The 21,925-nt window shown below is 53.0% G+C and overlaps 2 protein-coding genes and 1 long non-coding RNA gene across 3 annotated transcripts in view; 1 reads left to right on the top strand and 2 right to left on the bottom strand.

The window, feature by feature from the left end:
- The window catches only part of TRIM28 (tripartite motif containing 28), a gene marked incomplete at its 5' end in the record, with an annotated part of 21,060 nt that extends 5,225 nt beyond the window's left edge, over nt 1-15,835 (bottom strand). Inside the window, one exon of the mRNA XM_034638035.1 lies at nt 15,802-15,835. Coding sequence (XP_034493926.1) covers nt 15,802-15,835 — 34 coding nt within the window. The remainder of the gene's footprint in view (nt 1-15,801) is intronic.
- Nucleotides 3,972-15,719, bottom strand: LOC109490815. Its single transcript, XR_002144218.2, has 3 exons — nt 15,317-15,719; nt 8,183-8,268; nt 3,972-4,260 (listed from the first exon to the last, which is right to left on the bottom strand). It is a non-coding gene; the product is annotated as an uncharacterized LOC109490815 (long non-coding RNA).
- Nucleotides 15,809-21,532, top strand: ZBTB45 (zinc finger and BTB domain containing 45). The gene is given in 5 exon segments (XM_019807823.2): nt 15,809-15,944; nt 17,779-18,256; nt 18,258-18,593; nt 18,595-19,043; nt 20,751-21,532. Coding segments are annotated over 5 exon segments (1,626 nt in total). The 5' UTR covers nt 15,809-15,838; the 3' UTR covers nt 21,008-21,532.
- The last annotated feature ends 393 nt before the right edge of the window (nt 21,533-21,925 follow it).

Genomic DNA, 21,925 nt, shown 5'->3' on the forward strand with positions numbered 1-21,925 from the left:
GAGGATGCTTCGAGCGTGCGGGCTGGCGGGTCTTGCCCCAAGACCCTACTCTGCCTCTCCGGGTTCCTACATAAAACCTGTGGGCTGAGCCGTGCGCCCACGCGTGGTGGCGGTGGAGGCGCATCTGGCTCTACGGGGCGGGGTGTGGCCTTTGTTCCCGGAGGGGGCTGGGGGCCGTGGGGCTTTGTCTCTGCGCCTGCCTTTGTTCCAGCCCTGCCGCAGCCCCCAAATCCGGGGCCCGCTCCGCCCCTGAGCTGAGGCCGTTGCTGGCCTCTCCCCCCACCAACCCAACCCACCCACCGCGGCCGCGGGGCCACGCCCCACCACTGAGTGGCCCGCCCTCTCCATGCTGCTCCCCCAAGGCCCTGGCCTCAGACCCTTGCTTCCTTTCTCTGGAAAGTGGGAAGGAAAGTTGGCTAGTGCAGGAGGTGAGGTGTGGCATCCATTAGTGATACTTGCCGAGCATTTTCCACGACCCCATCCCTCTCTGTGCCCCCAAAATCACCAGTAAGGGGGCATAGGAGTTACCCATACCTACCCAAACCTCTGGGGCAGACACCAGGATGTCAGAGCCAAACAGTCAAAATGAGAAGGGGATGGTAAAGACTGTAGGAGTGAACTCTCCTAGGGGACTACGTCCAAACACCTGTGGGAAAGACCGTTCTGGGCAGAAACAACTGCAGAGGTCCTGACCAGGCACTGAGAGAAGAGTGAAGAAAGGGGTGGTTGGAGAGAGCTGGAGGGAGCCTAGAGGTTGCTGAACAGCTAGTTTGGGATAGGTTGGGATGGGTCCTCTGGGTTGTCCCTGGTTATGGGCCCTTCAATAGACTATAGGAACTGACCCTGTGGTTTCAGTGGCTTAAACAGTACCTCCTTCCTCCTGGGCCCAGCACTTTCCTTCCCAGTACATGGCAGCCACACAATCAGGGTATAACCAGGTGCCAGCAGTAGGCCTTGAAGATTCCCTCTACCGTCTTACTAGGTACCAGGCCACTGCCAGCTCCATTCACCAAATGCCCAACCAAGTCTTCAGGAACTTCCAGGACAACACTGGGGGAGGGGGAATCAACTGGGAACCAAGCTCCGGCAGACTAGGAGAAGCACAAGCGGGCACCCCAGGACAGGTAGAGACAGAGTAGGCATCCTTGGGCAAGACCAAGGCAGAAATCTTGCTCAGAGGTCTAGAGGTGTATGGCAGGACATGGGTACATCTTGGCTCTGTACGCTCAGTAGGCCAGACCAAGAAGTCAGTGGCGCCTTATACTCTCATCCTCTGAGCTCCCTGCGTACCCTTTCAGCATCTCACCCTTCCCAGTCCTGGACCACTGGAAACTGTCTATGTTCTGACCTTGCGGACAGAACTCAAGGGATAAAACAATGTGTAAGAGTCACTCAGACTGCACCCAGGCCAGCCATGGGCTGCCCACTGCTTCTTTTGAGCACTTATCTGCAGGCAGCCCTCTCCCCACACCCCCCGAACTCCACACCTGCACCTGGCTCTCCCTGGACATTTCAGGTGTCACCGCCAAAGCCACTCCTGGGGAGGTCTTGTGGCTTCATCACTTCAATCTCTTTCTCCCATCTTTACAGATTTCATTTGGGAACTAGGAAGTTGTGATAGTTGTACAACATCAGGAATGTACTTAACGCCACTAAGCTATATATTTTTTGTTGTTGTTGTTGTTGTTGTTTTGAGAGAGAGAGAGTGCAAGAGGGGAGGGGCAGAGGGAAAAGAGAGAGTCCTAAGCAGGCTTCATGTCAGCACAAAGCCTGACTTGGGGCTTTATCTCACAACCCTGAGACCATGACCCAAGCCAAAATCGAGAGTCAGATGCTCAACCGACTGAGCCACCCAGGAGCCTCATGTATATTTTAAAATACAGTTGACCCTTGGGGCACCTGTCTGGCTCAATTGGTACAGATGCTACTCTTGATCTCAGGGTCATGAGTTAGAGCCCCAAGTTCAGCACAGAGATTATTTAAAAATAAAATCTCTATGGGTGCCTGGGTGGCTCAGTGGGTTAAGCCTCTGCCTTTGGCTCAAGTCGTGACCCCAGGGTCCTGGGATGGAGCCCTGTGTCGGTCTCCCCGCTCAGCAGGGAATCTGCTTCTCCCTCTCCCTCTGCCCCTCCCCCCATTCATGCTCTCTCTTTTGAGCTCTCCTTCTCTCTCAAATAAATAAATAAAATCTTTTTTAAAAAATCACAAGGAGGGGCGCCTGGGTGGCACAGCGGTTAAGCGTCTGCCTTCGGCTCAGGGCGTGATCCCGGTGTTATGGGATCGAGCCCCACATCAGGCTCCTCCGCTATGAGCCTGCTTCTTCCTCTCCCACTCCCCCTGCTTGTGTTCCCTCTCTCGCTGGCTGTCTCTATCTCTGTCAAATAAATAAATAAAAAATCTTTAAAAAATAAAAAATAAAAAATCACAAGGAAGAAAAAATACTGTACTATACTGTATTTATACAAAAAAGAAAAAAATTCACATGTAAGTAGACCCACACAGTTCAATCGCATGTTGTTCAAGGGCCAGTTGTAGTCAAAATGGATTATGTTTTGCGTATCTTACCACACATATAAAAATCAGATTTTGACGAGAACCCTGGTCCGTCCCTGCTGATCTCTGACCTCACCACTTGGCTCCAGCCACACAAGCCAACGTGTTTGTTGTTCCTACCTCAGTGCCTTTGCAGTTGCTGTTCATTCTACCCAGAATGTTCCGCCCCACCTCTTTCTGGCTGGTTCCTTCTCTTCCTTCACATTTCAACTAGAGAGAATCAAAATTGTTTGTGCTCATGTCTGCACCCACCATGCCTAACTCAGGGCCTGCCCCATAGCAGGCACTCAGTAAATGTGTAAAGGACAAAAAGGAAACAAAAGGGGGGCATCTGGATGGCGCAGTTGGTTAAGTGTCTGACTCGGTTTCAGCTCAGGTCATGATTTCATGGTCCTGAGATAGAATGTGGTGTCGGGCTTCATGCTGAGCATGGAATCTACTTAAGATTCTCTCTCCCTGTCCCTCCACCAATCCCACTCATGCTCTCATCCTCTCCCTCTCTCTCTCTCAAATAAATAAATAGGGGTACCTGGGTGGTTCGGTCGGTTGGGTGTTTGCCTTCAGCTTAGGTCATAATCTCAGGGTCATGGGATCAAGCCCCAAGTTGGACTCCCTGCTCAGCAGGGAGTCTGCTTCTCCCTCTCCCTCTGCTCCTCCCACCTGGTTCTTTGTCTCTCTCAAATAAATAAATAAATAAATAAATAAATCTTTTTAAAAAAGAGGTTGTCTTTTAAAAAAATAAAATAAAATAAATAAATCTTCAAAAAAAGATTTGAAGATAAAGAAAAATAAAAAGAAAGGACAAATGAACGCATGAAGATGATGACTGTCTTGACCCTGCCGGTTTTGTGAGCTACAAAATGAGATTAGGGTTATCTTTTTTAAATTTTAAGTAGGCTCCATACCCAACATGAGGACCGAACTCACAACCCCAAGATCAAGAGTCAGTCATGTTTTACTGACTGAATCAGTCATGCACCTGGGTTATCTTGCTTTTCTTTAAAATCTTTTTTAAAATTGAATTAAAATTCACATAACATAAATTTATCATTTGTAGCTATTTTAATGTGTACATCCGTGGGGTGCCTGGGTGGCTCAGTCGGTTTTGCCTGACTCCTGATTTCAGCTCAGGTCCTGATCTCACGGACTGGTGAGATTAAGCCTGTGTTGGGCTCCTTGCTCAGCAGGGAGTCTGCCTAAAGACACTCCCTCAGCCCCTCCCTACACTTGTGCACACAGGCACGTGGTCTCTCTTTCTCACTCAGGGAAATAAATCAATCTTAAAAAATAAAGTGTACGGGGCGCCTGAGTGGCTCAGTAGTTAAGCGTCTGCCTTTGGCTCAGGTCATGATCCCAGGGTCCTGGGATGGAGTCCACATTGGGCTCCCTGCTCCCCCACATTGGGCCCCTCCCTCTACTCATGCTCTCCAACCCCCCCCCAGGGCAAAACTAAATAAATAAAATCTTTAAAAAAAAATAAAGTGTACATTCAGCAGAACTTCATACATTCACACTGTTGTAAAACCATCACCTCCATCTAGTTCTAGAACATGTTCATCACCTGAAAAAAACCCAGGGGCGCCTGGGTGGCTCAGTCGGTGAAGCATCTGCCTTCGGCTCAGGTGAGGATCCGGGGGTCCTGGGATCGAGCCCCACATCGGGCTCCCTCTCCCTCTGCTGCTCCCCTGATTTGTGCTCGTTCGCTCTCTGTGTCAAATAAGTAAATAAATAATCTTAAAAAAGAGAAGAAGAAGAAACCCAGGATCCATCAGCACTCACTCCGCATTCACTCTCCCGCCAGCCCCTGGCAACCGCGAATCCACCTTCTGTTTCTATGAACTTTTGAACCTGCTGATGAAGGCTTGTAACATAGAAAAACATACACATCATACCTACAGTGAGAACCGTGAGTCTCACAGCAAAACCTGGCATGTGTTGGGCTCCCAGAAGTCCTTTGTGCCTCTCACAGCCACTGCCACCCTGACTTCCAGCACAGACAAGCTTCGCTGGTCTGTGTGCAGAACCACACAGGGTTTGCATGTCAGCGTCCGACTTCTCCTGAGTGCACATCTCTGTGGCTGTTGATGGCCTTGGTTCCTTCTAGGCCCTGTTGTATAGGGCCTTATCACACAAATACCCCAGTTTGTTTACACAGTCTCTCTTTGACTGCACTTGGGTCTCCCTCCTGCTCACGCTGTTAGAAACACAGACGTTGTCCCATACATATCTTTTGCCTACGTTTTGTTTTGTTTTGTTTTTTTAATTGTAATGAGGATCTAATAGAAGGTTTTAGTAAGAAGATGACATGATGTGATTCCCATTTCCAGGGTCTCAGGTGGGTAGTGGATGCATGGGAGCCAGAAAGCAGAAAAGAAGCATCCATGAAGGCCAGGCAGAGAGGGCACCAGATCCTCTCAATTACCCCCCCTTTTTTTAAAGATTTTATTTATTTGAGAGAGAGAGATAGCGAGAGAGAGCATGAGCAGTGGGAGGGAGAAGCAGACTCCCCACTGAGCAGGGAACCCGACGCACGACTCAATCCTAGGACCCCAAGACCACAACCCGAGCCGAAGGCAGACACCCCACCGGCTGAACCACACAGGCGCCCTTCAATTGCCCTTTAAAATTACTATGTTTTCTCCATTAGTTTCCTGAAGCGACTGCAACATATCACCATAAAATTGATAGCTTAAAACAAAAATTTAGGGATGTCTGGCTGGCTCAGTATGTAGCACATGCAACTCTTGATCACAGGGTTGTGAGTTCAAGCCCCACAATGGGCATGGAGCCGACTTTTTAAAAAATTGTAAAAAAAATTTGTTTTTTAAAAATGAGACACCAAAGAGCTTGCCGTGATGACAAAGAGGTTATGTGAGCACACAGGGGTGTAGCAGCCTCCTACAAGCCAAGAGAAAAGGCCTAAGAATGACACCGACTTCGCCAGCACCTTTGTCTTGGACTCCCAGCCTCCAGAACAGTGAGAAGTAAATTTTGGTTGTTGAAGCCACTCAACTCCAGTTCTTTGTAAGGGCAGCGTGAGCAAACTCACTGGCAAAGTTCCCTCTGCCTCACCCTTATGACGGTGCATGTGACTTTAATTTGGAGCCCACCTGAATAATTCAGGATAATTACCCCATTTTAAGATCTTTCATTACAATTGGAAAGACCCTTTCTCTTAATAAGGTAACTCTTCGAGGGTCCAGGGATTAGGATGCATGTATCTTTGGGAGCCATTTCACAGATGGGAAAACCAATCCTCAGAGAGTAGGAGTTGTCCATAGCTCCACAGTCTGTAGGAGTCCAACCCAGTCCCGGGCCCAGGGGGTACCCTCACCCTTTCCATCTGCTTCCTTCCCATGCAAGTCTGTGGCTCCCAGGGAGGGCAGGGAGGGAAAGGACAGGAAACATCCACAACCCAGAATTTTGTCCCTTTTCCTGCAGAGAGGAACCAGGGCTCTTGGAGAAAATGACTGATTGTAAGACTAAACAGGGAGAGTCCCAGGTGAGCCTGGAACATCTTATTATGCCTCAAAATAAGTGCCCAAAGAATGACGGGAACATGTTAAAAGGACACAGAAACTAAACCTGATGATACAATTCAAGCACCAGAAAAAATTGTGACTGTCATTGGCTGTCATACGACGAATCCTTAAGGGTTCTCGAAAAGGAGAGAGCCAGGAAAATAAGCCCATCTGTCACCATATGATGTGACTTTTAAGCCAGCCCCTCATTCTGGGAATTCAAGCACTGATCCTGCCTTCCCAAGGGGAACACATGGCCCCAGTTCTTGCTTAGATAATTAAATTCCAGAATTCAGAAAATATCATTTCCAACCCATAATGAGATTCCTGAGCAGGTCAGGATTAGCAATTGTATACACTATGAGGTGACTAGAGGGTTAGGCGTGAACACGATCATCTGGGAGGAGGCACATGAGTGAGCAGTAGACAGTCAGGCTGTCCCTGCCCCCCCACTAGAGGCAGCAACACTGGGATCCTTCATGAGATAGAAAGGGACCCGTCCAACACTCTGCGAGAGGTTCTAGCCAGTGTTTGGCCAGAAACCCGACAAGTCTTTAGAGCTAGCTTCTCATCCACAGGAGCTAAAGGAAATGCTAGAGGGAGGGAAAGACGTAACCAGTGGGCCCATCCAGAAGTGGGGGATGTCCTGGCAGAAAGAGGTCTACTGTCCTTCAACTGTCTTCACAGGGGCGGCTATAAATCTGTAGCCAGACACCAGATCAGCGACTCCTGGGGTGAAGCAGGAATGGATGCAGACCGCACAAAGGAAATTTTAAGGTGAAGGATGTTCCAAAACTGGATTGTGGTGGGGTGCCTGGCTGGCTTACTTGGTAGAGCACCCAGCTCTTGATCTTGGGGGTGTGAGTTCAAGCACCGCGTTGGGTGTACAGATTAATTAAAAATAAAAATTAAAAAACATTTAACAAAAATCAGTTAAACTGGATTGTGGTGATAGCTGCAAAATGATGAATATTAATTTGCTAAGAATCTTTGAAGGCTACCTGCAATGGTGTATTTTATGGCATATAAACAATATGTTAATACAGCTTTTATTTATTTTGGGGGGGTTTAGATTTTTTTAATTTTATTTATTTATTTATTAGAGAAAGCACGAGCAGGGGGACGGCTAGAGGAAGGGGGAAAAGCAGACTCCACACTGAGCAGGGAGCCTGATGCAGGGCTCAATCCCAGGACTGTGGGACCAGGACCTGAGCCAAAGGCAAATACTTGACCGACTGAGCCACCCGGGTGCCCCTTAATACAACTTTTATACAAAGGGCCTGGATAATAAGAACATAAAGAGACATTCCACATCATTAGTCATGAGGAAAATGCAAATCAAACCACTATGAAGTACCAATTCACATCCACTTTAGGGCACCTGGCTGGCTTGGTCAGTAGAGTATGTAACTCTTGATCTCAGGGTTGTGAGTTCAAGCCCCATGTTGGGCTCCATGCTCAGAGGGGAGTCTGCTGGAAATTCTCTCTCTCCCTCTAAAAAATAAATCACAATTAATTAATTAATAATCTTTTTTTTTTTAAGGACAATAGCAAGTGTTGGCAGGAATGTGGAGAAATTGGAACCCTCCTTCACTGCTGGTGGGAATGTAAAATGGTGCAGCCACCAATAAAAAAAAAGTTTGGCTATTCCTCAAACAGCTAAACATAGATTTACCATATGATCTAGCAGTTAACTGATAGGTATATACCAGGGTGCCTGGGTAACCAGTGGGTTGAGCATCTGACTCTTGGTTTCAACTCAGGTCATGATCTCCAGGTTGTGGGATCGAGCCCCACGTCAGGCTCTGTGCTCAGCACAGAGTCTGCTTGGGATTCTCTCTCTCTCCTTCTGCCCCTCCCCCATTCTCTCTCTCTCTCTCTAAAATAAAATAAATAAAATCTAAAAAAACAGTATAGGTATATACCCCCAAAAACTGAAAACAGGTGTTCAAACAAATTCTTGTACAGGAATTTTTAGCGATACTATTCACAGTAGCCAAAAGTGGAAACAACCTAATGTCCATCAGTTGATGACTAGATAAATAAATGTGGTATTTCCATACAATGGAGTCTTGTTCAGCCATAAAAAGAAATGAACTGATACGTACTACAATATAGATGAACTCTGAAAATACCATGCCAATTGAAAGAGATCAGACGAGATCAGGCACCTTCAGGGTGGTAAGGCCACAGACTGAAAGAAATCGGACACAAAAGACCACATATTATATGATTCCATTTATATGAAATATCCACAATATGCAAACTCATAGAGACACAAAGTAGATTAGTGGTTGCCAGGGGCTGGGGAAGGGGGAAATGAGGAGTTACTGCCAATGGGTACAAGTGGTTTTTTTCTTTTTTAAGATTTTATCTATTTGACAGAGAGAGAGAACACAAGCAAGTGGAGTGGCAGGAAGAGGGAGAGGGAGAGGCAGACGCTCCGCTGAGCAGGGAGCCCGATGTGGGGCTCGATCCCAGGACCCCGGGATCCTGACCCAAGCCGAAGGCAGACGCTTAGCCAGCTGAGCCCCTCGGGTGCCCACAGTTTCTATTTGGATAGAACAAAATGTTTTAGAACTTCACTGACGTGGTGGTTACACAACATGTGATTATACTAAAATCCACTGAATTATTCACTTTACTTTTTTTAAGATTTTATTTATTTATTTATCTATTTATTGCAAGAGAGAGGGAGGGAAGGGCAGAGGGAAAGGGAAAGAGAATCCCAAGCAGACTCCGTGCTCAGAGCAGAGCCTGACGCAGGGCTCAATCCCACAACGCTGAGATCATGAATTAAGCTGAAATCAAGAGTCGGGTGCCCAACCAGACGAGCCACCCAGGTGTGCCTGAATTGTTCACTTTAAAATGCTTAATTTGGGGGTGCCTGAATGGCTCAGTCATTGGGCATCTGCCTTCGGCTCAGGTCATGATTGTGGGGTCCTGGGATCGGGCCCTGCATCAGGCTCCCTGCTCAGCGGAAAGCCTGCTTCTCCCTCTCCCATTCCCTCTGCTGGTGTTCCCTCTCTCGGTGTGTCTCTCTTGACCAATAAATATATAAAATCTTTTAATAAATAAATAAATAAATAAATAAATAAATAAATAAATAAAATGGTTAATTTTGTCTTATCTGAATTTCACCTTAATTTAAAAAGGGTGAGTGGATCTTCTGGATCAACAGGGAGCAAGGAACCTGAGCAGTTCTGAAAGGGTTCCTGGCAGAGACAAATCAGCTGTCAGGGCCCATTTGTGGATAGCTGGTGACTTGGGGATGGGGACCAGGCATGCTAAGGAGTGAGGAAGCTTCTGAAGACAGGCAACTAGGAAACCATCCGTGGTTTTTTTTATTTTTATTTTGGCTGTGGAGACCAATATGGGGCTCAAACCCACAACCCTGAGATCAAGGGCTGGATGCTGAACCGACCGAGCCACCCAGTGTCCCCTCATCCTTGCTTTTAAAAGATGCATCCTGACATTAAAAGAGAGCTGAACAGTGCCTCAAGCACAAAGAGGGCAGGGTGGAGAGCAGACCATGTCATGAAGGGGGGCGTGGGTCCAGCGGGAGGACAGCTGGTAAAAGCAGGACTGGACAGGCTTCTGCCTCAGTTGCCCACCAAGGCAAGGAAATACTTTTTAGACCAAAAGCCACGGGCATAGCACCTGAACAGAAAACAATGAACAATCTAACTAAACCAATTTAACAACATGTAGGTGGCACAGAAGCCTAAGGCAAAGTGACCCAGACCTCATACTGTGTGATTCCATTAATGTGAAATGTCCAGAACAGGCTAATCTACAGGGACGTTAGATTAGTGGTGCCTGGGACCGGGATGGGAACAGGAGCTCACACTGAATGGGTGGAAGTATCTTATTGGGTACAACAGTAATGTTCTAAAACAGGAGGATGCTAAGGGTCACGCATATGGTAAATCTCCTAAAAATGACTGGATTTAATGTACACTGGAAATGGGAGGACCATATGAAAGAGTTGGTGTCCAAAGGCAGGTGAGGCTATGTTGGGCCACTCCAGTGGTGAGGCAACCTCGGGACTGTCAACATGTGAAGATGTCAAATCTGCACTTGGGGACTCCAAGAAGTGACTGAGGAACATCGACTGAAATAGAGGGGCATCTGGGTGGCTCAGTCGGTTAAGCGCCTGACTCTTGACTTTTGATTTCGGCTCAGGTCATGATCTCAGGGTTGTGAAATGGAGCTCCATGTCAGGCTCTGCACTTGGTGGGGAGTCTGTTTGAGATCCTCCCTCTCTGTCTGCCCACCCCCCATGCTCTAATAAGAAATTTAAAAAATAAAAAATTTTAAATAGAAACATATGGGGCAGCTGGCTGGCTCAGTCAGAGAAGCATGGGACTCTTGCTCTCAGGGTGGTGAGTTCGAGCCCCGTGATGCATATAGAGATTATTAAAAAGAAATTAAGTAGACTTTAAAAAAAGTATTACATGTAAAAAAACAAAACAAACCAGAAATATTAATCTGGCTTCAGTAGATCTGTTAAACCAGGTAGAAGAAACAAAAGGCCTTGAAGGAACAGAAGTACCAGGTGTACCACCTCCAGGAGCTTCTTCCTTTGCCCATAAGCTTTGATTTAAAAAAAGAAAAAACAGGGGCGCCTGGGTGGCGCAGTCGTTAAGCGTCTGCCTTCAGCTCAGGGCTTGATCCCAGGGTTCTGGGATCGAGCCCCGCATCAGGCTCCTCTGCTGGGAGCCTGCTTCTTCCTCTCCCACTCCCCCTGCTTGTGTTCTCTCTCTCGCTGCCTCTCTCTCTCTCTAATAAATAGGTAAAATCTTTTTAAAGAAAAGAAAAGAAGAAAAGAAAAGAAAAGAAAAGAAAAGAAAAGAAAAGAAAAGAAAAGAAAAGAAAAGAAAAGAAAAGAAAAAAGTTTTTTTTAACTTTTGGTTGTGTGTGTGTGTACTAAAAGCAGCACAAAAAAAAATAAATAAAGCATGGGGCGCCTCGGTGGCTCAGCCGGTTAAGTGTCTGACTTGATTTGGGCTCAGGTCATGATCTCAAGGTCATGACTGAGCCCCACGTCAGGCTCCACACTCAGTGGTGAGTCTGCTGGACATTCTCTCCCTCTACTCCTACCCCAGCTTGTGCATACTCTCTCTCTCAAATAAATAAATCTTAAAAAATGGACAAAACAAGAACATCTGGTACTTTGGGGATGTGAGTGCTCCAGCGTGTGCTATATTGTACTTCGTATTTCTTGTTTGTTTTTTCACTTTTCAAAATTAAATCAAGACCCCACTGCAGGGTCCGGTGCCGGGACCCAGGAGAAGTGACAATGGTAGTTGTGTCATTATGATTATTATTTCGGTTTAGGTCTCCTACTTCCCGTCTGATTTCCTCCGGTCTCTGCCCACAGACTAGCAGGATGTTCTTGTCTTTTACATATGAAAGCAAATTAAACCTTTTCTCTCTATGTTACAAATATTCCTCAGCCCATTTCCACCCCCACCCCCTCAACAGTCCTTGATCCTTGTCTGGATGTTTCTGTTGTGGTAAGTCCTGCAGGCACCTTGCTTTATCTGACCCACTGCTCCTATCACCTTCACACGCGCCACTAGGGCCTGGGTCTGGGTTCCCTCCAGCGCCCTCCCAAGCTTCCAAGACCTTATCAGTGTAGAAATGGGATTCTGTTACTGCCCTTCCCCCACCCCAAAGGGCTCCTCATTTCCTCTCAGTCTCGTCGGGAGGGCTAAACCCTCCACAACTGGTACCTGCCTTGCCTGGGACCTCCCTCAATCTCTACCCTATCTGCTTAGTACTGGGAAGTATTTTCTGAGCTTTGTGCCTAACCCCTGGGCCAAGGGGAAGCTCCTGGCAGACAAAGGGGTGTACCTGAATCTTGGAACCTGCATCCCACATCTGGCACGATCCAGCCCCAGGAGGGTAGGGCTGGGCTTGTAGACATTGGGCAGTGGCTGCCACAGAAGGAAACCCTATGTGAGAAGCTGGCTAGTAATGGAGGGTGGAGGGGGGTTAGGAACACTGACTCAGCCGGGAGCAGGGACGGAGCCTTCTGACTTCTGACCTAAGTTGTGTGTGTGGTTGTGAGGGGTGTGGTGAGGGGGTGCAGAGGTTCCTGCCTCTTGGCAGCTGAGGAGGCCCAGGCAATTAGCAGCTTAATTTCTTCTCCTTTCACGTGTCTGTGACCATTGCAACCTCACAGGTTCTTCCCTTGACGGTCTGTCAGCCAGTGCCATCTGCCCCTTCTCATGACCTACTGCCTCTAAGACTCCAGGACCTGGCCTAGAATTTCCAATATTTGCAGGCCACATTGACCCCTCCTTGACTTATTAAGCCTGTGTCCTTGGATACACTATTCCTCGAAATGCCCCCACAACCACTGTGATAAGGTCTTTGGAGAGGAAAGCAAAATACACGTCTTCTCCAGGCTTGTGATACTGGAGGCTGCAGCTCCCACCTCCCTTGCTGCCTGAGACTGGTCAGAGTTTGTGTTTCTCACTCCTGCCCCCTACTGGGCCAGGTCCTCCACTTCACCCTCATCCACTAAGACCTCCTCGGAAGCCAGCCAGGTCCTCTCCTTCCTACCTGGAATCTGTCCCCTTCTGGCTTTCCCTGCTGAGGCCTGAGCAGCCATGGCTGCCTTTTAGGCCTCCTGTGTCTGCTGCCCGACAAGATCCACTGCCCTCTCCATGGTCCTTTAAACATGCAGATGGCCTGTGGTCCTCCCCCTCTCCTCTCCCAACTCCACAATCCCACAGCGGCTCAGCCCACAGTCCTCTCACCTTCCTCACCTTCGGGAGGGCCACCATTCCTCCCCAGAGCCCTCACACATGCCTTTCTATCTGCCTGATGTTGTTCCAGCCTAGTGTGTGGATGATGCATTCCCTTTCTCACCCAAGTCCCCCTGCTTGTAGGACGGGGTAATGAGACCACCAACATGGCTGAGAAATGCTCATAAGGCAGAAATGAAGCATTGAGCAAGGGAGAGGCAAGGGGAAGGTATTCATCAGATGGGAAAACAGTGGCATTTATCAGAAGCTTGCTCTGTGCAAGCCCTGAGTCTCTGGCAGCTATATTCATGTTCTATTGTTACTTAACAAATTACCATAAACTCAGTAGCATCAAACAACACCCATCTATTAGCTTACTGTTCTGCAGGTCAGAAACCCTGGCAGCGGCGCGCCTGGGTGGCTTAGTTGTTAAGCGTCTGCCTTCGCCTCAGGTCATGGGATCGAGCCCGGCATTGGGCTCCCAGCTCAGAGGGAAGCCTGCTTCTCCCTCTCCCAGTCCCCCTGCTTGTGTTCCCTCTCTCGCTGCCTCTCTGTCAAATACATAAATAAAATCTTGAAAAGAAAGAAAAGAAAAGAAAAGAAAAGAAAAGAAAAGAAAGAAAGAAAGAAAGAAAGAAAGAAAGAAAAGAAAGAAAGAGAAAGAAAGAAAGAAAGAAAGAAAGAAAGAAAGAAAGAAAGAAAAGAGAAAGAAGAGAAGAGAGAGAAGAGAAGAGAAGAGAAGAGAAGAGAAGAGAAGAGAAGAGAAGAGAAGAGAAGAGAAGAAATCAAACAAACCAACCCAGGCAGCATCCTCTGCTCCAGGTCTCACAGAGGCTGCAGTCAAGTTTTGGGCAGGGCTGGGCTCTTTCCGCAGAGCAGCTCTGGGGAAAAACCAGCTTCCCAGCTCCTTCAGGCAGTTAGCCGATTCCAGTTCCACGCAGTTGCAGACTGAAGTCCCTATTTCCTTGCTGGCTGTCATGTGCGCCTCTTCTCAGATTCTAGACTCCCCCCTATATCTCTTGTCACAGGGCCCCCTCCAGCTTCAAAGCCCCTGGAATCCTTCTACTTCAAGTTTCTCTGCTTTCCTCATCTGCTTTTAAAGGCCCTATGATGGCCTTTGGGCTACCCAAGCAATCAAGGATCATCTCATTTTAAGGTCAGCTGGTTAGTAACCTTAATTTAATCTGCCATGTACTGTAACTATACATAAGTCCTGGGCAAGGAATCCTGGAGGGAACATTTTTAGAATTCTGCCCCCCTACAGGAGATGACTTATAGCATCCCAGAATCCTGTGGAATCAGGCCACCACAGGGTGAAGCTGCTGTTAGCACCTCTCTTCCCGGTTAGGTAGTAGGAGTAGCAGCAGCTGTCTGTCAAGGTGAGGGACACAGATGACCCCCACCTCTACTGGTCCTGTGACAGAAAACAGGGAGGCCTTGAAATCAGGAAAAGTCCCATAGCAGCCGAGCTATGGGAGAGAGTGCTCCAGAAAGAGGGAATATCAGGGGCCAACCTCGAGGTAAGCAGAACCAAGGACCTGAGGAATGAGGAGTGATAGGACTGGGGAGGGGCTACTGAGGTTGGATGGAGCAGACCGAGGGGGCAGGGCAGGGCAGGCCATTCTGAAGAGCCCAGGTTCTGAAGAAGGACCCTGAGGCCAGTAGACTTGGGCTTGAACAAGGTTCCTCAGGGCATGGGCCATAGGACAGGCTGCCCGTGGGGACAGTTGTTCCCCTCCTGACCTTCCACACATCTACAACACAGCTGCCCAAGGTGGGGGGCTGGTACTCTGATCTTGTCCTCACACTGGAGGCTAAGTCAGCACCCCTCCCCCCATGCTGGATGCCACACCTGCTGCACAAGGCACAGGGTCCACCGAGGTCTCAGGGAATCTTCCGACCTTTTTGTCCTCCTGCCTGCCTCTAGCCCCATGAGCAAAGTGTAAAGCTAGGCCAGCCCACCACTCCAGCCTCTAGCCTGGTTCACAGGTGTCCTAGATAGCCAGCCCCACCTCAAGATCCTTGAAAACCGAGGCTGTTTCCTCTAAGCGCACAGCTCTCCCCACATGTTCTGTCTCCTAAAGTGACTTCGGATCGTCACCGTCCCGGCAGACGCACTACCCATCTCACCCCTGCCCTTCTTTTGTTCCGAGGTGTGTCCCAGGGTGCTGCGTGCAGAAGGCACTCAGTTCAATGCCCATTCACAGTGTCGTTCACTACTCGCCCTGGGGCAGGTGGGCCCGGTGTGCGTGTGAAGAGACGGGGGCGCGGAGACCGGCTGCCTCCACCTTCTACGTGGGACCCAGGCTCAGGGGCGGTGCCTGCAGCCAGCGCCGGGAGCGGAGGTAGCCTGCAGGTACGTCCCTGCTCTCCACGCCGGGCTGGAGTCCGGTGCACCATGGGACGAGCCCTACTGCTGGTTCCACGCAGGCTACGGGGCCGTCGCCTGGGGTCGCAGCGCCGTCTAAGCCAGGCGACACCTACCTGGGGCCTCCGACCGCCTTCCCCGCCTCGGCCGGCGCGCTCCAGCTCCAGCACAGCCGGGAGCCCCGGGGGCGTGGCCCGCGGATTGACAGCGCAGGCCCCGCCTCATCCCCGCGCCTGGGGCAACGCCGGAAGCGTGCTCTGGCACAGACAGTCCTCGCTGCCCGGCCGCCCGAGCCCCTGCGACTATTAGTTCCGACTCTGACTAGAGCAGGAAGTGCGGCGGGGCAGCGGCGGCCGATCGCCATAGAAACACCGGAAACGTGCTCTGACCTAGTGCTTCCCAACCCCATAGCGGCTGCAGACTTCGGTTCCGCCAGCTTTGCACCCCGAAAGTGCGGCCTTGTCGGTGGTGAGCGGGAGCAGGCCCCGTCCCGGCCGAGGGCCTGAAGAGGAGCCGGAGGTGGGGTCTGGCGGGCATCCCCCTGCCGCAGGGCCCACGGGCAGGCCGGGGCGTGCCCGGGGAGGGGCCCGGGTGCGAGGCTTGGAGCGCACGCTGTGGACGTGAGGGGGCGCTGCAGGATGGGGGCATGGCTCTGGCAACCGCGCGGTGACGGGAAATACAGGCTGGCCAGGGTTAGCAGCTGGTGCGGCCGCAGCGCAACAGAGCGGGGCGTCTGCGTGCGGGGTAGGGCGCGAGCCACTGCGCACACTCCGGGAACGGGTGCTTGGAGCAAAGTGGACGGCAGGGCAAAGGCGTGGCAGCCGGAACCGGCGCCATCCCCGGGAGGGTGGGCCTTTGTGCAAAGGCGCCGGAAAGGCCCCGCTGCATCTGGACAGAGATAAGAGGCGGAGACAGGGCGGAGGTGGGTCGGAAAAGGCCGGCTTTCGGGCTGCGGGTCGATGCGCAGGTTCCCGCCCCCAGGCGCGCAGGCACGGATTTGAAGTTCTTTAGGCGGTGCGTGAATAAACACGGGGAAGGGTCTGTGGCGTCGGTAACGGCACGTGCAAAGACTCGGCTTGTCTGAGGAATTGCCAAGAGTTAATTCATCTCCATGGAGGGCTCAGCCCAGGAGGGTCCCGATCTGTCAGGTCTGAACAGGCTCCCTCTGGCTGTCGCGTAGGGAATAGACTGGGAGGCGGAGAACCCAAGGAGAGGAGTCCATCGGCCTCGGCCAGAGGTACTCGGGTAGTGGAGGTGTGCGGAGTGATCCGAGGGTGAGATGTGAAGCATGTAAGAAAGGGGGGGCTGGCCCCAAAAGAGGAAAAGTGATTTGGGCTTGAGGACCCGGAGAGGGGTGAGTCTGAGCCCCATTAAACCCTGGAGGTTAATAGAGGCTGCACTCCAGGGCTATGTGACCCAGCCTGAGCCAGCCTGGTGGAGAGTGGGTGAGTGTCAGGGTGCGTCCTGGGTCCCCTAGACCGGCAGGATGAGCCAGGTATCCCGTCTTTGTTTGATACAGGGAAGACTGAGCCCTAGTGAGCATGGTGCCTGCTTGATGGGTTAAGTCGCAGGGTTTCTCAGATTCCCAGAGTCCCCTGGAGGATGGTATCCCCTCCCCTTTCCAGTGTCTGAGGGTGGGCAAATTAAGTGGAATTAGGAGGCCAAAATTTTGACAAGAATCATCCTGATCTGGGGGCCACTGCTGCGCCACCTTTGCTCTCCCGGTCACACACCCTGCACGGTCCACACAAGCCCCCTCTCTGTGCCACACCCACACCTTGTGCCCTACAAGCCATATGGAGGTTCTAGGAGCAACAGGCTGCAAGAGGTACCTCCCTACCTGCTGTGCTGGGATTGGCCAGAGACCATGTATTTTTCTCCTACGGGGCACTTGCCAGGCTAATGCCCAACTTACTCTCAACCCTTTGTGACTATGCACACCTTGAATCGCTTAGTCCCAGAGGCAGGTCATGCCACCCTACCCGCGAGAAGACCTCTGTATACAGTCGTTAACATAACCCAATTCCAAGCCAACAGACCTGGGCCTCCACAGGGCCTTGGATGCTCCAAGGCTGGGGGACGTGGCAAAGAAAGATCAAAAAGAAGCTACTTGGGAGGAATCACAGCCAGCCAGGGAGGGGAGTGGGTAAGGTGTGGCAGCCACTTCTGTATGGGGTCCCCTGCAGTCTTCTCCACAGAGCTGCCCCCTGGGAGGGGGACTTGGGGAAGGTTTATGGATTTGGAGTGGGCCAATATAGGGGAAGCTGAGCTCTGGACCCCGGGGAGTAAGTAAGACTGGGAGGGAGGCAGATCTTTGGTATTCCCAACCTTCTTCCAGCGGGTGTGCTGGGGGCTTCGGAGGTAGAGCTGCAGAGGTCCTGGAGACTGGGGGTGGGGTTTGGTGAATCCTGTGTATGGGAACAGGACTGTGAGGGGCCTTTTCCGGAGGGCTGAGGTTCGCAAAGCCTGGGGTTGCGGTGCGCCCATGGGCCTTGTCCTCCAATAAGGGCTCAAGGGGCAGGGACAATGGGGCGGGAACGTCCCGGCTGACCTCCCTCCCCCCCATCCCCTCATCCAGTGCAGATGGCGGCGGCCGAGGCAGTGCACCACATACACCTGCAGAACTTCTCCCGCTCGCTGCTCGAGACTCTCAACGGGCAGCGGCTGGGCGGTCACTTCTGCGACGTGACTGTGAGGATCCGCGAGGCTTCGCTGCGTGCACACCGCTGTGTGTTGGCTGCTGGCTCGCCCTTCTTCCAGGACAAGCTGCTGCTCGGCCACTCCGAGATCCGCGTGCCGCCGGTGGTGCCCGCGCAGACAGTGCGCCAGCTCGTCGAGTTCCTCTACAGCGGCTCACTTGTGGTGGCACAGGGCGAAGCGCTGCAGGTACTCACGGCCGCGTCGGTGCTGCGCATCCAGACGGTCATAGACGAATGCACGCAGATCATTGCCCGCGCCCGCGTCCCGGTCCCGGGCGCTCCCGCGCCCCTACCCACGCCCGTGCCCCCACCTCTCGCGCCCGCGCAGCTCCGCCACCGCCTGCGCCACTTGCTCGCCGCGACCTCCGGGCCACCCCGGTGCCGCGCATAGCCGCAAGCAGCGCCAGCCAGCGCGCCTGCAGCTGCCCGCGCCCACGAAGGCCGAGGGGTCGGACGTCGACCCCGCCCTACCGGCGGCCCCAGACGACGACGGCGACGAGGAGACCGATGATGAAACCGACGGCGAGGACGGCGAAGGCGGCGGCCCGGGAGAGGGCCAGGCGCCCCCTTCCTTCCCCGACTGCGCCGCCGGCTTCCTCACCGCCGCCCCTGACACCGCGTGCGAGGAGCCGCCAGCACCCTCCGGCCTCTCGGACTACGGCGGCGCCGGGAGGGGCGTCTTTTTTTTTTTTGGCGGCCGACGACGTATTCCCGGAGAGCTACGTGTCCGCTTGGCAAGATGAAGACGGCGCCGCCGCGGAAGCCTGTCCCACTGAGACCCCCGCTCCGCCTGACTGCGCCCTGGCCGGATCCCGCGTCCCCGGCGTGAAGACCCCTGGGCCCCCAGTCTCGCTTTTCCCGTTTCATCTGGGCGCTCCCGGACCGCCAGCGCAACCTTCTCCCGCACCGTCCGGTCCTGCTCCTGCACTCTCCTCCGCCTTCTACCCCGCGCTCCAGCCAGATACGGCCCCCAGCGCGCCTCCGGGGGAGGCACCGGCCCCGCCCGCCGCTCCTGCCGCGGCCCCCTCGGCCACCCCTGCCCGAGCCCCGGGTGCCGCCGAGCCACCTGCCTATGAGTGCAGTCACTGCCGCAAGACGTTCAGCTCGCGGAAAAACTACACCAAACACATGTTCATCCACTCGGGTGAGCCGGGATGGGTCTCTGAGCCCCTTAGTCATTGGAGATTCAAGCCTGAGGGAGGACTGGGCGCTGGGCAAGTGGGGTGGAGGCACTCATGTGGTTCTGATGCTCTTTCGTGACCCCCGGGGAGCCTGCAAATTGAGCCCCAAGCGCGATGTGTAGGGGTGAGGGGAAGCCCCTCCACCTGGAGAAGCAGGCACTCCTGCCCATCCCCCTACCTCGACTTACTGGGCAGGAGGAATCCGAAGGCTGGGTTAAGGAGCGGGAACTTGCCCAGAGCTTTTGGAAAGCTGGCAGTGAAGCCTTTACTCACTGCGATGGAGCTTAGGTTGATCAGGAGGAATGGAGCCTTGGCAGGGATATATAGTCAGGTTGGGGAGCAGTGCTGCAGGGAGCCTCCTGGGTCTTCTGGCTGTCAGTGGGTCCGGTGATTGGGACTGGATGTGAGGCAGGGTGAGTTCGCTGCCCTAGGGAAAGCATGCAGAGTCGGCAGAGAGGTGGCCTGATCAGGACTGGAGGAGGGAGATGGGGCTGCGTTGTGGGGACCCCGCAGCTGCAGGGGGAGGAAAGGGGAGCTCCTTGAAGACCGTGGAGAGGTTCCCTAAAACCTCAGCTCATCTGGGAGGAGCTCTGCAGTCCTCAAGGGAGAGACAGAGAGTGCACTCAGGTGGGCCAGTGGAGATTGTGGAGTTGGGGGCTGAGGTGGTGGCTGGCAGGTCCTGGGTGTGTTGCGGGATGTGTGTGGTTTCCCTGGGGACTCAGGCGGAGGACAGAGGTATGGAATATAAAAGACTGCTTGCAGGGCTGAACTGGATGTTGTTAGGAAAAGCAAAGATTTGGCTGGAAGTCCTGTGGGAGTAGAGTGGGGAGTTCTGCAGGGCCAGGAATTTGGGATTTCACTGTGAATGGTGGGGAGGGCATCAGTGTTCTGAGGTGAGGAGTGATTGAGATGTGATTTACAGTTTAAAATCCCCACTTGGCTGTCTTGGGGATGAAGGGGAGAGGATACAAGCATAGGTGTTCAGCCTGTGGAGAGCTGCCAGGGGCCCCAAGGCAGTACCAGCCAAGATTTGCCAGCCTTGTGTCCCCTTAGCCAGGTCCCAATCTGGTTGGTCTGGGGGAACCCCCTGCCCAGGCACTGCCCTGCAGTCCTTTGCCACTGAGATAGGTTTTTTGTTAATACCTGATGACTTTAAAAGTCAACACAGCCTGCGCTGTCACCCCAGGGACATTTTAACTGCCAGCAGACAAAGGTTCTGGGCAACAGGGGCTTCCAGTAGGAAGGGGGCAGGTATGCCTGCGACCCTCCCAGTGTAAGCCTACCGGGCCTTGCCAGACTGTCCTCAGAATGGTGGCCAGCGAGCAAGAGGACACAATGCTCCATGGGCATAGCAGGAGTGTGGGGGGCGGGGAGTCCCTGGAGGTGGGGGGAGACCTCACTGGTCAGTCCCAATGGGCAACGATGTCCCAGAGCAGTAGGATTCCCTGTTGGGAGGGTACCTGTTAGAGTTGGGGGCCCCTGACAGTGTTATCCCAGTATGACGGTAAGGGTCTGGGAAAGGGGCGTCCCCGCTGAGTGGAGAGACGTACTGGGTCATGCTGGGGGGGGGGGTCCCTGTTGGGCAGGATGGCCCGGGAGTGAGGGGTAGTGTGGGAGGGGAGTCCCCTTCCCAGCTGACATACGTGCGCGGCGTGCCCTGTCGCCCACAGGGGAGAAGCCCCACCAATGTGCCGTGTGCTGGCGATCTTTCTCGCTGCGCGACTACCTGCTGAAGCATATGGTTACGCACACAGGCGTGCGCGCCTTCCAGTGCGCTGTCTGCGCCAAGCGCTTCACGCAGAAGAGCTCGCTCAACGTGCACATGCGCACGCACCGGCCCGAGCGCGCGCCCTGCCCCGCCTGCGGCAAAGTCTTCTCGCACCGCGCGCTGCTCGAGCGCCACCTGGCCGCGCACCCTGCGCCCTGATCCAGTTCTGGGCCTGGCTCCGCCCACCGCAGGATTGACCACGCCCCCGCGCAATAGGCCACCCTCTGGTGGGTTAGGGACTCCCTTGGAACTAGGCCACAACCATCGCGGGGCCCATAACATCCCTGCCGAACCAGTTCATACCTGCCTAGCCGCCTTGCCCACATTCCCACCACCAAACCGCACTTTCCCCGGAGCTCAGGCCCTCCCTCTGCTTCCACCTTTTTCCCCAGACCTGGCCAGGGGTCAAGCCTGTCTTACTCCTCTCCTCTCTCGTACTTAGATCTCCTGACGGTGGCAGGCTGCGGCTGGGGTTGGTCAGGGACCCGACCACTCCTGAGAACTGGATCATCTCCAGCCTAAACTCAGACTGGCCGCTCAGACCCTTGGGCTAGGCCCAAGATTTGTGGCTTGAGCAGGGTGGGTTCTAGAGCTGCTCCTCTGCCCCAGTGTCAAGCTGGGCATGATCCCTGGCTCCCCACCCGAACTACCCCTCCCTCAATCTGGCGTCGCGGGGGGGGGGGGGGGGGGGGGCGGGGGCTCAGGTGGAGCCATCGTGACTTGGGACAGCGTCATGGGACTCTCGCTCTCTAATAAAGTACTGTGGGCCGTGGGTTTCAAACTCGGAAGCTGTGAGCTCCCAGACCCATGCATTTCTCGCCATCACAGACTGGTTGTGGGCATCAGGGCTCAGATGCCCCCATCCCTGGGCAGCTAACCCTAACCTTCCGGGCTCCCTGGGCAGAGACAGGATGATCCGCTTGGTCATCTCATGCCTCTGTTCTCCTGGAGGGAGTGGGATGCACACATGATTGGTACTTGACTCTTCTAGAGCCCTCTGTCCTATGGGGCAAGGTACAGGCCCAGCCCTGAGGTGCATCTGAAAGAGGGAACCCATATGTGGGAAAGATGCAGGTT

Source organism: Ailuropoda melanoleuca, chromosome 12 (genome assembly GCF_002007445.2).
Source record: "Ailuropoda melanoleuca isolate Jingjing chromosome 12, ASM200744v2, whole genome shotgun sequence".
Classification (NCBI taxonomy): domain Eukaryota; kingdom Metazoa; phylum Chordata; class Mammalia; order Carnivora; family Ursidae; genus Ailuropoda; species Ailuropoda melanoleuca.